Below are 13680 nucleotides of genomic sequence, written 5' to 3'. Positions count from 1 at the left end.
TATTTCAAAGTGCATGATTGTAAATTAAAAATGAATAACTTATTATTATTATTATTATTATTATTATTATTATTATTATTATTATTATTATTATTATTATTATTATTATTATTATTGCCGTCTTGAAAGTCTCAGTTCAGGAGACTGCTGGAGTTCACCACTCTTCTCTCTTATAAAATATTTCATTACTGCACGATTCTCCGCAAAACTCTGACTCTCTGCCATTCAAAACAAAACAAAATTCCCTTTGCTAAGTTTACCAACGTCTGATGCCAATAAAAAGTTAAATAATTCATAACATTTATGTAAATACTGACACAAGTATTCTACAAAATTAATATAGACTTAAATAACATAGTTTGACAAATACTTAATCGGAAGTTGAAGACATCTATTTTGCTACAATTCTAACGTTGTACTGTCGTCACTAGAAAAAAAAATCTGTCATTTATTTCCGTTCCTTTAGTACAACTATAAACACATTTAGCCTATCTAGAATCAGCAAGAACATGCTTACGTTTCTAATATATAAAATAGTGCAGATTTTGTGGTTAAGTTGGATCATTACGCCATATATCATACAAAGTTAATATTTCTAAAAAAAAATCGTACAACAGAGATCATACAAAAAGAACTTATTACTTACTCTCTAGGATAACATAAGTGACATAACATTCTTCTTTCTTGTTGACGTGATATACATAAGAAATTGGTTATCTGTCATTGTTGCCTTTTTTCAATTTCTAATAGTTTACATTTTATTGTTGTTGCCTCTTCCGGCGTTGCCTCTACTTCACAGGGTGATTTCTTTAACCTGAATAGCCTAACAAAGTAAAATTCATGACTGTTGATGTCCGTCAGTGACCTCTGATGCCATGGTGCATGGGCATCCTAAATCGACCAGTGAACCCTCAGTCTCACACTTGTGATTTTCAGACCCTCTACTGATTAATGTTTGGTTCAAATTGTCGTTTTGTGAGGATTTTCAATCACTTGGATAATGTTGTGCAAGTGTTAGAGAACCTTTTACTATTATTCTCAAGAAAAATGACATGGTCGTTATTTGTAGCTATTTCAATAAATCTTTAGTCGTTATCTTAGATGTTTGGATAAGCACTGCCAATGACCGGCTTCCCCCTGGAATCGTAGGTCCAGGTCTGGATAGCGAACTTGTGACCAGCGAGTTGAACGGGACAGTTGGCATCTGGCATAACAATGAAGCAAACAGTGTAGAGAGCTATTTCCAGTTCAGGCGTCGTTCCAACGAAGACCGATCCCACTGGTTTCTCTTCATTGAGCCACACGAAACGGAGTTTTATGATTTCCCCCTGATGAAGAAGAAGAAGCAGAATTTTAAGTTAGAGGATAATAATTAAAGAACAGTTGTGAATGCGATCATTATTGTCTTTGAAAGCCTTTGATAAGTGGATGCGGTCATGTTGGCTGTGCATTATCTTATGAAAGGCAAAGCAAAATAAATTTTCCATGACAAAAAATTAAAACAAATCTCCCAAAACACAAATATAATTAATCAAAGCTCAAAGACAGCAGAACTTTGCAAAACGATAAACCATCGCTGCTCAACTCCCTTAAGGTCAACTTTCACATCAGAAAAACTTTTTTCATCCATGTTTTCAGAAATACGCAGCAGTACTTGGAATTATGAGTGCAAATAGAATATATATGTACTGCACAGTTTAGAATAGTTTTTTTCTTTAAACGAATGTTTTTGAAGACAAACAATAAAAACTACTTAGACTAAATCTTGGAATGTTTAACTAGGCTGTTAAGTTCGAAAAAAAAAATGAACTGTGCTATGAAAATTCCAGTAGTTAACTAGAGATGAATATAAGTTTACCCAGTTGAATTACCTCACTCTTCTCTTTTCCCACCGTTATCCCTACATTAAGGGGTTGGTTGCCTGATGCGCCTTCTTCACTGCCTTCTATCAAAGGCATCAGCCTCCACCAAACCTCTTCTCTCCATATCTTCCTTCACTTTACTTCGCCATCTGATTCTCTGTCTCCCTCTCGATCTTCTTCCACCAACAGGTTCCTCCCAAGCCCTATTCATTCTCTCTTCGCCATCCATCCTCAACACATGCCCATACCATCTCAATCGTGACTCTCTTATCACCTCCGTAAACTTTACTAAGCCTGCCCTTCTTATTATTTCATTATTTTCCAGTCTCTCAAGCAGCGATATTCCCATAATCCACCTCAATATTTTCATCTTTGTTCTCTCAAACTTTACCTCCTCTATTATTCTTAGAGCCCATGTTTCTGTTCCATACATTAACACTGGTCTTATCACTGTGTTATATGTCTTAACTGTGTAGCTATATTACACAGTGATAAGATGAATTACATTAATATGTATGTTCAAATTATTCTATGATAATCCTGCCTTTCCCTGGGTATTAACAATATCAACATTGTCTTTAATTATGATTTTTTTAACTTGTGCTTTATCATTCTGAAAAATGTGTCTTGAAGATAGTGTACATATTACCCCAGCTACAGGTTAACCTGAACATGTTTTACTTATGTTGAAAAACAAGTTCCGAGCTTGTTTACAGACCTATGATGTCCCAAGAGACATGATTGTTGGTATAGAAAATAAAATAGTTCAATATTCATATGATAGTATTATTCTTCTTGCAATTGCTCATAGACCATAACTGGGCATGAAGTTGTTACTATACCTATCAGAAAACCAGAAGGCATCAGTTAATTGTGTGACCATAAAGGTATGAGGCTCAACTAAGGGTTATTAGAGCAAACCTAATGCTTAATGGTCATAGCAGGCGTCAGAGTGCGTGAAACATATTTATTTCTATATTTCGTGATATGTCAATGGTCACTATGCAAAAATAGAACATTATGTTAGCTGTGCATTAGATTGCTGCTCTGCGCATTTGCGAACTGAAATTTTTTCAAACTAAAACCAATAAGAGCTGCTTTTCTGTTGATTTATTTTGCTATTTTTCAGTATATCACACTCAGTATGTCACTAGATAGTACATACTGGTCAATATTAAGGTACAGAAATGAAAATTGAAGTTTCGCTTTATTATACCTTTCAAAAGAAGTATAAAACATGTCTGACTGCTACTGGTATAATGTAAGCAACACAGATACAACTAAATAAAATTGATAATGGATATGTTAGATAAGATGAGAAACACATTATGTTTGTAAAGGTGAACCACCTTTGATTTGGGGAACCACCAAATCAAACTCTACCTAGGCCTTACATGATTTGTGTGGGTAATGTTTTATAATACATAAAGATTAGAATGTTTAAAGGTTGCCAACAAACAGCAAAAGCAAGAAATAGGTAATTTCGCTTGCACACAATGTCCTAGAGACCAAACATACAATTACACGATTAGCACACAAGACCCATCTCCAACCTTATGAGACCTGTCAAAACAAGGCAATGACCACTGATGATTCAGCAAACAGACCTCTATGAGAAATCAGGGTCGTGTGCCATTAAAAATCTATCCAAGTCTTGAGCAAGAATTGAAATCGGGACCAAAGCTGTGGAAAGTCACTGGAGATAATATCTGCTAAAGTATTGTACCTAATCTTTAGCCCAAACCTTTGATTAAATAAAAGATTACCAATTCTGCCCAAAAAAAACTTAGTATTGTCCACAAGGTGTTCTACATATACATGGATCTTTTGCAGTGCCATTATGAGGATTTTGTCTTCTTTTTCTAGATGTCAGCAGCTTCACAGGATCTTTACCTCTTACCAAAAGTCGCTCGAATTTGTGGTTCCCACAGTCCTGACCATGCTTATTGTGACCTAGACCACCTACATAAGATATTTTGTTGGCCAACATCCAAAAGCTCTGTTTGAAAAGGGCACCTCATAAATAACATGCGCTAAACTCTGGAAAGGTCTTGTTAGTAGCATAGATGTCGAAAACTCTTAAGTTTGAGAGGAACTGTAGTACTACTTTGAGTGTGCCATGCACATTTTTTGCTGACTTGCATTACTTTTTTTTCGTATACAAGTATTTCATTATCTTTCATTTATGCGATTATCATCTCCCTTCTCTAGTTTTAAATGTTTCAAATTCTGTTGAATCTTACTTCGCGAGACAGTTGTCTGTCTATTAAGCATGTTTATTCATTTTTACGGCAACAGACACTTTCAAACCATAACCCTTACGAATTGTTAAAAAAATTTAGTCCAGGTATTGGACTGGGAGACTTTCTTGCTGTTTCATCTTATGGCAACTGTCTGATAAGCCGTCTTTTTTTATCAGTAATTAACTTGAATTTGAGATTTTAAAGCTTGTGTACAGGGTCTGGCATAACCACTTCAATGGCACCATTCCCACAAGCTAAAACAGCCGTTTGACTAAGAATAGCCGATGGAATATTAAGCGTGTTTTCTACGTGACTGTCATGCCATGATACACTCATTGATGTTTTGATGTCCACTGCTTAAAAACAGAAATCATTGTATCATAATCAATGGTATGCTGTTCAACATCGCTGAAAAAATATGTGGATTATTTTTTCACCCTAAAATGAAGCGGCAAAATCCCCAAATCCTGAAAGGAAACAGGCAACATATCATACAAGAAAACTGTTCTCTCTCGTCTGCTTAACTAACAACCTTATCAGAGATGCCAATAACTTTGATTTTCTTATTGGATATAATGGTAGGTATTGCGAACGCTTCAATTTTATAAAAACTGGATGACGGACTCGTCCTTCAAGACTAACTGCCTTGCATGCTGCAGAAAACCAAACCGTCAGTTAGTATGTAAAACAGCCCAACGAGTTCCATTGCAATATGCTTTAGATAACACTTGTCGTCTTAGGAATGCTGCCGTAGAAAATATATACAAGTGAGTATAAATCAGAAATGTGGACCATTTAGTACTAACCAAAGAACTATTCTTCCTACCTTGCCATTGAGACTGACTCTTTTCATGTATCCCTTGTAGTCGAGGTCACCATCTTGCTCCTCCTTCCTGAAATTCAGCCAATTGTGGAAGCCGGACACTTTCCCTCCCTTGAGCTCTCCGACGAACACGTGTTCAAATCCGGAGGAGCCGATGTTCCTGCCAGCGCGCTTGTATTGCGTGAACCAAATCTCCTTCAGCTTCGAGCGTAATGAGCCAGACAGCAGCCCTGTAGCGGAAAGTGGAAAATGACATGTTTTGTATTCCATTCTAATGCACACCAATCGTCTGGATGCATGACAGTTGAAGGATATTTCAATTTAATATTAGAAATGAGAATAAATATTTCTGTTGTCCACTGTTACCTGAAAGTACTGTTGAAAAGTCATTTCAAGATATTAATATGGCTAAATAAATTAGGAACAAATCCTTAAATGAGTAAACGCTTACACACATAAAATTCAAGTACATACATACATACAAAGAGAAGAAAGGAAAAACTTGCGACAAAATACTAATCAAATATGTCTTCATTAGTCGAATTACACTTCTCTGCGTTTCCTAGTCCTTTAAGGAGTTATTTTTATCAGTAAACCACATTGCTGCTATAATGCGTCGTTCTCGCGAAAGGTTCCCAGGATCATTCGCATCTTCCAGTCGCATTCAAGCTCCTCTGAGTCTCTTGCCACTCCAATCCCACTGAATATGTTAGCGTCGTAAGGATTACATTCCTCTCCCTGGTTACTTTTATGCCATTTGATTAGACCACAATCCCTTTTTTTAAAACGTACAATCTATGCAAGTCGCGCTCTATTACAACAAGAAGACATTTGTTTCACCAGCTCTTTCCATAACCTTTCATTCCTTATTTATTCGTAAGAGCCGAGTACGGTCACGTCGACATCTTTTCTTTGCTGCTCCTCAGTCCTTCCCTTCCACTGCTCTACTACCTTTCTCAAGCACTTGTAGACCACCTCAGAACTATCTGAAAATCCAACCTTCTTCTCATCTGTCTTACTAATGGCACTACAGTTGAATACTCAAGTATCATAACCTCATTGCTTCCTTTCGGTGCATCCCGATTCTGTTCAACATCTTGCAACTAATCAAGTACGCAGGTTTGAAGTCGAAAAAGGATTATGAATCTGAAAGCATTTCTTTGTCATATCTTAAGAACTTACCGTTATGCATTACCCTTTTTTTCTCATTCTAAACATAAATAAAAAAAAAAAAAAAAAAAAAAAAAAACACGAAATGGAGGACAAATATATTCAAATGTACATACCGTTTCAGATCGTCTTGCTTCGTAATTGTATGTGCTTCTGAGTATATTTGTCCTCTAATTTTTGTTTCTTTTCTTTAAGCTTGAAAGGTCAAATCTGATCTGTTATCAAAACACATTTACTTCATCATGAAAACTCACAAACTGACTGATCCATAGGCATGTGACCACTCTTAACTCTCCAACTCTGCTGCCTTAGATCTTTGAAAGTCATTACTCACAAATTTTTTTCTCTTTGATTCTCAGTACACAATCGTTCATCTAGTTAGCCTCTCTCAGGAACTTGAGGACCTCTTAGTACTGCTCATGACATTAATGTGTGGTTCAATAGGTTTTAGTAGAAAGAAGTGGTTAGCTAAATTTCCTGTTTGTAACAGGCAATTGTTTCTTGTAAACTCATTATATTATTCTTAAAATAAATGACTGTACATTTTTTCTTCCTTTTCAGAACTGAAAGCATTTGGACTGATGTAGATTACGGGGTCTTGTTCAAAGGAGTGAGTCCGGGGCGAAAGCGAAAAATAACAAATTCTGTATTAATAGGGTAACAAGGCAAAAACTTGTAGCCGGAAGTGATGCTTCAGAGCTTAAATCTCTTCAAATTAACAGAATTGTTAGAAATATACTAAAACATTACTCATTCATTGTGGGCAGTATAAATTTGAAAATCAATTACACCCCAACAGTTTAGTTGCTTTAACAACTTTTTAATTTAAATAGCTGTTATATCCTTGTTGAAAGCATTCCTAACGATTCAGTGAACAATACAACAATCATCAGAGCATCTATTTTAAACATCTTTCTTTCCGAAACAATATATTTAGGAGGTATTTTACAATAATATTTACATATCTTACTCCCATGATTTTTTTTTTTTTTTTTTTTTTTTTTTTTTTGCAACCTTTGCTCTCTCTCTCCTTCAGTACTATCATATACTATGGGTCTACTTGCGAGAAGGAAAGACTTTCTATTTTAGCTCTCCAAAACAGTATCTAAAACAATATGTTCAAGAAGAGAGAGAAGACTAACATGCAAAAGAAAGCAAGAAGATGAAATTGGGGTCCTGATTAGACACCGAGTTTTATTCCTTCCTGCCAAAACTGGGACCAAAGGGATGTGTACCTCAATTATAAGAAAAATGCTAACAGGCAGGACAATCCAAATATAAGCCCTGAGTAACTTGAAACAGATTTATGTACATAGTCAACAAGATTAAAAGCGGGACAAGTTCGATGTAGTGTGAATGCCGAAACTGATTACATAACTGATTGGTCGAATTATATTTTCACTGCAAAAACACCGAAACTAATGGAAGAGTAGGTAAAAATTATGTGCAAACCGTCTATTGAAGACAAAATTTGATCAAATTATAGCATATGGGGTAATAAGACGGAAACCACGGCTAACGGATGAGTCTAAGGAAATAATAATGAACTGACAAAACCAAAAGGTACTTATAAAAATTATCAGGAAGAAATGAAGAAAGCATTTGGAAATACAGACAGATGATGCTGACAGTCATGCAATCCATGGACGGCATTGACATTATGATAACTTACAGTTATTAATGATAATATCGATGGGGGAGTAAAATAAAAACAATAAAGCACTCAGAAGGAGGGATGGGTCAATAGTGTCATCAGAAGAAGCAGGACAATCCTAAAAAGGGTTTTTTTGATGTCATGAATGAAAGGCATGATGTTGAACATTTGACTGTTTTACCAAAAGCTGAAGAAGACCTGAATGTTAGTACTACTGAGGGATTTCGCGTTTTTTTTTTTTTAATGGAATAAGTGATAAGGAAACTTCGCAGATGGAAAACGTCTGAATACTAGACTTTCTCTTAAAACGGGAAAACTTCCTTTCAGTGTCGGCTAAATCATGAATTCTTAAGATATTTAACATAACAGTCAGGCAGCAAATCAGGTTCGGATACTGAGGAATTAGAATAATCAACCCAATTGTTAGAAGAATAGTTTTTAGGAGATAAAACTTGTGTTTCTGCAACTGAAGATATGTCACTGGCAATTCAAGAAGCCACAAACTAGGAATTAGGCCAAAGCCAAGACTCCCATGAAATACCTGAGAGAAGTACTACAGTAGTAAGTCAACCTTCTAGAAACTCTCAGTGTAACCGCTAGTACTGTGTGAGGGAACTGATGAATGTAAGCTCAAAACAGAAATCACAGAAATAGGTATCAGAAGAAGTTTCGTAGGACCAGTTAAAAGAGTTACTGGTATAGAAAAGATTACGAATGTTTGAGGTCTATCAAGTTCATTTAGATGGTACTGATAGCACAGATCTGCTGTCCATGCCATGCAGAATAACTTTTTCCTGCCAAATATAGTTTCTGCAAATAAGAAATACGTCATCAGCAACAAATAAGATTAAAACTTAATTACTTTTGTCCTTAAGGAATTTCTCCGCCTCTTGCATAACTGCAGTTGCCATAAGAGCATTCAAGAAATTGTCCTCTTCGCTCTGCTCCTGGCTATTGATCACTTCCCTGATGCTGGCTTGAGGTTCGTAGTTATCGAGAAGTTGCTGCATCAGTCGCGTCGTCTCCCAGTTCAAGACGGATGCTGGGACACTACCAATGAGTCTGTTGAATTGGATGAGTGATTAGTACCTCGGAAGCTGTAGATCAGTATCCAAGATTGTAATTTCATTCACAAATTGAATTCTTAACAATAATAGTGTCTTTGAGTTCAGCACGGAGTGATGCATTTGTTCACATAAAACTGAAATTCACCTTTACAATGAAGTATTTCTGAAAGCGAAATAATATTTAAATCCTGCATTCTCACAAACCAACATATACTAGGCTGCACCTTGTCCACAAAGCTCTAAAGAGGATTTTTAGTCATATTAGAAATTGACATTGCAACAAGATCACACAATTTCTGAGCCTATCATTTTTTATCTATCGTAAAGGCAAATTTAAACACAATTGAGGTTTATTTATTTAATGAAAAAAAATCCCCTACAATATGACTGTTGTATATTACTCTTGCAAAATCAGTGATATTTCCACGTTTCTCGTTTTATAAAGTAATGTGACAGATTCATTTAAGACGTTTTTCGGCTTCTAAGGGAACCTGACCGATGTACTTAAGGATTTATCGGTTTATAAGGCAACCTTACAAGATGTATTTATTACGTTTTTCGGTTCTTAAGGCGCTCTGAAAGGTGTACTTATTACGTTCCTCGATTTTTAAGGCACTCTGAAAGATATAGTTAAGGCGTCTCTCGGTCTTTGAGACTGAGAGATTTATTCATACGTTCCTCAGCTTTGAAGGTTTTCTGACACATGCGTCTAATACATTCCTTGGTTTTTAAAACTCCTTGACAGATGTAATTAGGACGTTTCTCGGCATTGAAGACGCGCTGAAAGATGTATTTTATGTTCCTCGGTTTTAAGATTATCTGACATATGGATGTAAAATGATTTTTGGTTTTTAATTCAATCTGACATGTGTTTAACAAGTTCTAACTTGTTAAGAAAATCTGATATATCTACTGAAGAATTGTCTCGATTTTCAAGGCAATTTGACCGATGTATTTAGAGTGATATTCTATTATAACGCTAGCTGACAAATATATTTCGGACTTTTCTCTGCTTAGATAACATCTGGAGACAAAATGACCAATAGAACCCGGGGTGAGGTGCTCAAATATTTACTTTAAAAATGGGAAAAACTGCCAGAAATCAAAGGTCTTCTTTCGTCAAGCGAAACAAAAAAATGCACACATTTTAGCCTGGGAATTATGTATGATACGAAAAGGTAAGAAAATCCTGAGTAACACATATGTAGTGTCAAAATACTCTAAATTGTAAGCTTTCCAGTTTTGATAGCACTACCATAGAACCATACCTGCTCATTTGCTTTATCTAATTGTTCTACTTCATCAGTATTTATACTACCCAACTATCTTGTGTGTGTGTGTGTGTGTGTGTGTGTTTTTTACTTTTATTGACAAATAATCATTCAGCTTTCATGGCAGTTATAGTTTGTTTTATAATGATGTAAATCGATCAAATATAATTATATAACAATGTTCATAATAATAAGGAAATCTGCCAAATACGTCAACTACGAGGAATAATGAAAAATAAGCCATCTATACCTGAAATATATATATATATATATATATATATATATATATATATATATATATATATATATATATATTTCAGGTATAGATGGCTTATTTTTCATTTTAAAAGCCATATGGCAAAAAACAGAATAGCATCGCATAAGATGATTAATACAATATATATATATATATATATATATATATATATATATACATATACATATATATATATATCATATATATATATATATATATATATATATATATATATATATATATATATACCTACATATATTCAATGTAGCACGAAAGTTCATGTGCTTGCAATTAGATTAATAAGATCCATGTAAGGAAGCGAGTGAAAACTAGGACCTAAAACAAGTACTTTCGTAGTTTATTGTATATTTTCAAGTTCACACTGAGTTCAAACGCAGTTTACAGAGCTTTTTATACAAAACTGAGTTGTGGTGGCAGAGTTACATTTTCTTGATTCGGGCAGCATGTTCTCCAAACAGAAAGGACAGGAAAAGAGGATCAAAGGTTAATCTAGGATGGAGGTTAAAATTCCTGGTGCATGTGGCTAATCAACACAGTTTCCAGGAAATTTCTTTTCTTATAGTCATTGGCCTTGCAGATTATAGATGTAATATTATCCCAGTTAACGGCATGGCCTGCCTTAAGCCAATAATCTGAAATTTCATTGTTTGTTAGGCCTATTGAAAGTGCATATCTATGGTTGGAACATCTCCTTTTTAGTGCTTTTGATGTTTGGCCAATATAAATCTGATTGCAATCTTTTCAAGGGATACTTTACACAATATTGTTCAAGAAATATGTTGATTAATAATAGTCCGTCCAGTTCAAACAATAAACTACGGAAGTACTTGTTCCAAGTCCCGGTTTTCACTCACCTTCTTACATGGATTTGCGATTATATTTAAATTATATATATATATATATAATACTGTATAGTATATACAGAAACACACATATATATGTACAGTATATATAGTATATAAATATGATATATATATATATATATATATATATATATATATATATATATAATATATATTACCCCTTAAAACTGGTGGTTAATTCAAGTCATATCTAGGATTTTTCCAATTTTTGCGGCGTTGGGAGAATTGAGGATGAGTAATGTACGACTTAAGTGAAATCGTTTCTGGAAGACGATTTACAGTCTATTAGTGGAGACATCTGCAATCTCAGGAAAGCAATGAATTTCGCAGATTTTCCCATTCTCTCCGTCAACAGAGCTGATAATGACGGCGCCTGTGTTGTGGCGTACAACGTCCTGTCTGAGAGAACCTTTTCCTTTATTTGAAGGTGAAAAGACCACTTACGGTTCAGCAGCCATATCCTGGGTATTGGAGGATGAAGCTTTGCCCTGGGCATTGATGGGGATCATCGCTCCTCCGGAGTCCAAGTTCAGTAAGTTCTCCGACAGAATCCTCAGCTGCGACGCAGTGACGGAGTTCCCACGGCCGCCTCCCGGCTGTCTGGCACCTTCAGAATGCACACAAACGTTATCCCAAGAAACAAAAAGCAATAAACATAAAAAAAATCCAATTAAGGAACTTTGTAAATTAATTAAATTTCAAATTTGTATTTAATATTAAAATGAGTAGCGAATTTAATATCTTGTAATAATCTTTACTTGTATCAAATTTGATTTCAAATATACAATTGGACCGCCATTTGGTTAGCTGTCATTGTAAAGACCCAAAAGTCCACCAAAGCATCGACACGAAGTTATCTGTTAGGAAGGAAAAGGAAATGCAGCTTTTTAACTGGATTGTAAACTTACCTCTCAATACAGTTTAGAAAATCTTCTCTCTCTCTCTCTCTCTCTCTCTCTCTCTCTCTCTCTCTCTCTATCTCTCTCTCTCATGTCACACACACACACACACACACACATCCTTTCGCAATTGTACTGAAAATACTGTAAGTTTTATTATGCAAGTTTTCACCCTTGTTTCAATATGTAAAAATACATCATAGAGTAACAGTTTCTTCTTCGGTTGCTCTTTTTTTTCGTTTTGAGAAAATGCAGCATTATAACGTGCGTGAATACAGATCTGTTTAGCAAACACATGGCGGGGTTGTGAATACAAGGGATTGTTGTTTTTTTGATGAGCAGATGTCCAACGACGTTCTTGGTGGGTTTTATTTTGCATTTGTCGTGTTTAGTAATCTTTATATCTGAAGTAGTATTACATTTGTCTTTTGTTAAAAAAAAAAAATGAAAATAATAAGTGTTCTGGTTATCACTGTAGCTTAAGCAATCTTTCCGTCCTCTTTTCGTGTGTAAGTAATGACTGTTTTTGTGTATTTTTTGTGGGGGGCGGTGTTGGTGTCAGCTTCTAACCTCCTTAACAAGACTAACATCGTACACTGATAGCGAAACTATGTGGACCAACTGGCTGTCTCAAGTTGCTTTGTTGGGAGATTTCTACTGAGCGCACATTTTTTCCACTTTGTTTGCATTAGAATTTATTATTTTACTACAGTCAGGATCATAAAAGAAGAACGTTGACTGTCTCCAATTATTAAACTACTAAGTGAATGTAAATAAAGAAAATTGGACAATTTACCATTAAAGTAATACAGCAATGTTACGTTATACTATTCAAGATATTACTTAGGTTAAATGTATATATAGCTTTAACAGAGCATGAGTTCAGAAGCAACATTGCCCGAGGGCCTTGGTGGATCCTTTAAACGCAACTGGGGGTTGGGATCTTGTTGTCGCACGACTAAGACAAAACTTATGTGGCTCAGGTTCCTATGTCACTGTGGCACATAATTCATGCGTTGTTTATTCTCTTTACTTTTTCTATTAAGTGCGGTCATTCACTCCTTACAAAATTCTCTCTCTCTCTCTCTCTAATGCGGTCATTCACTCATTATAAACACACACACACTCTCTCTCTCTCTCTCTCTCTCTCTCTCTCTCTCTCTCTCTCTCTCTCTGAATATTAGTTTTACAGAAAAGGGATGAGATACTTCACTCCAGCGATGTCTGTTGCCGAGTGTTTTTCTCGGCCAAGTTGGTGAGTGATATGGTGAGATATTTACATTAAAAGATGCATTCACTGATATGATATATTAGAGCAATATGAGGGTTTACACAGTTCATTCTCTCTCCGTTCCATTAGGAGACATATTAAGTCTTCAAAACTGAATTACTCAATTGTTACTACAGAGCGAAGAAAAAGAAATGTGAGTACTGATGAAGCAATCAAAAGCGTGTGCATACTGACACAAACAAACACTAAACAAGAGAGTTCGGGACAAGTGATTCAGTAGAGAAGTGCAAACAAACTGTCGATATCTTAAAAATACAGAT

At 35.3% G+C, this 13680-nt stretch overlaps 1 protein-coding gene across 3 annotated transcripts in view; it reads right to left on the bottom strand.

Moving 5' to 3' along the window:
• Window positions 1–288: 288 nt before the first annotated feature.
• Window positions 289–13680, bottom strand: part of LOC135200197 (endoribonuclease CG2145-like) — a 37578-nt gene continuing 24186 nt past the window's right edge. For all 3 annotated transcript variants that reach the window (XM_064228631.1, XM_064228633.1, XM_064228634.1), the window contains 4 exons: window positions 11675–11837; window positions 8615–8814; window positions 4932–5158; window positions 289–1328 (listed from right to left, as the gene is read on the bottom strand). In XM_064228631.1, coding sequence (XP_064084701.1) covers window positions 1098–1328; window positions 4932–5158; window positions 8615–8814; window positions 11675–11837 — 821 coding nt within the window. In that variant the 3' untranslated portion in view covers window positions 289–1097. The remainder of the gene's footprint in view (window positions 1329–4931; window positions 5159–8614; window positions 8815–11674; window positions 11838–13680) is intronic.

This window comes from Macrobrachium nipponense, chromosome 26 (assembly GCF_015104395.2).
Source record: "Macrobrachium nipponense isolate FS-2020 chromosome 26, ASM1510439v2, whole genome shotgun sequence".
Classification (NCBI taxonomy): Eukaryota; Metazoa; Arthropoda; class Malacostraca; order Decapoda; family Palaemonidae; genus Macrobrachium; species Macrobrachium nipponense.
This window is presented reverse-complemented; position numbering and strand designations above follow the sequence as displayed.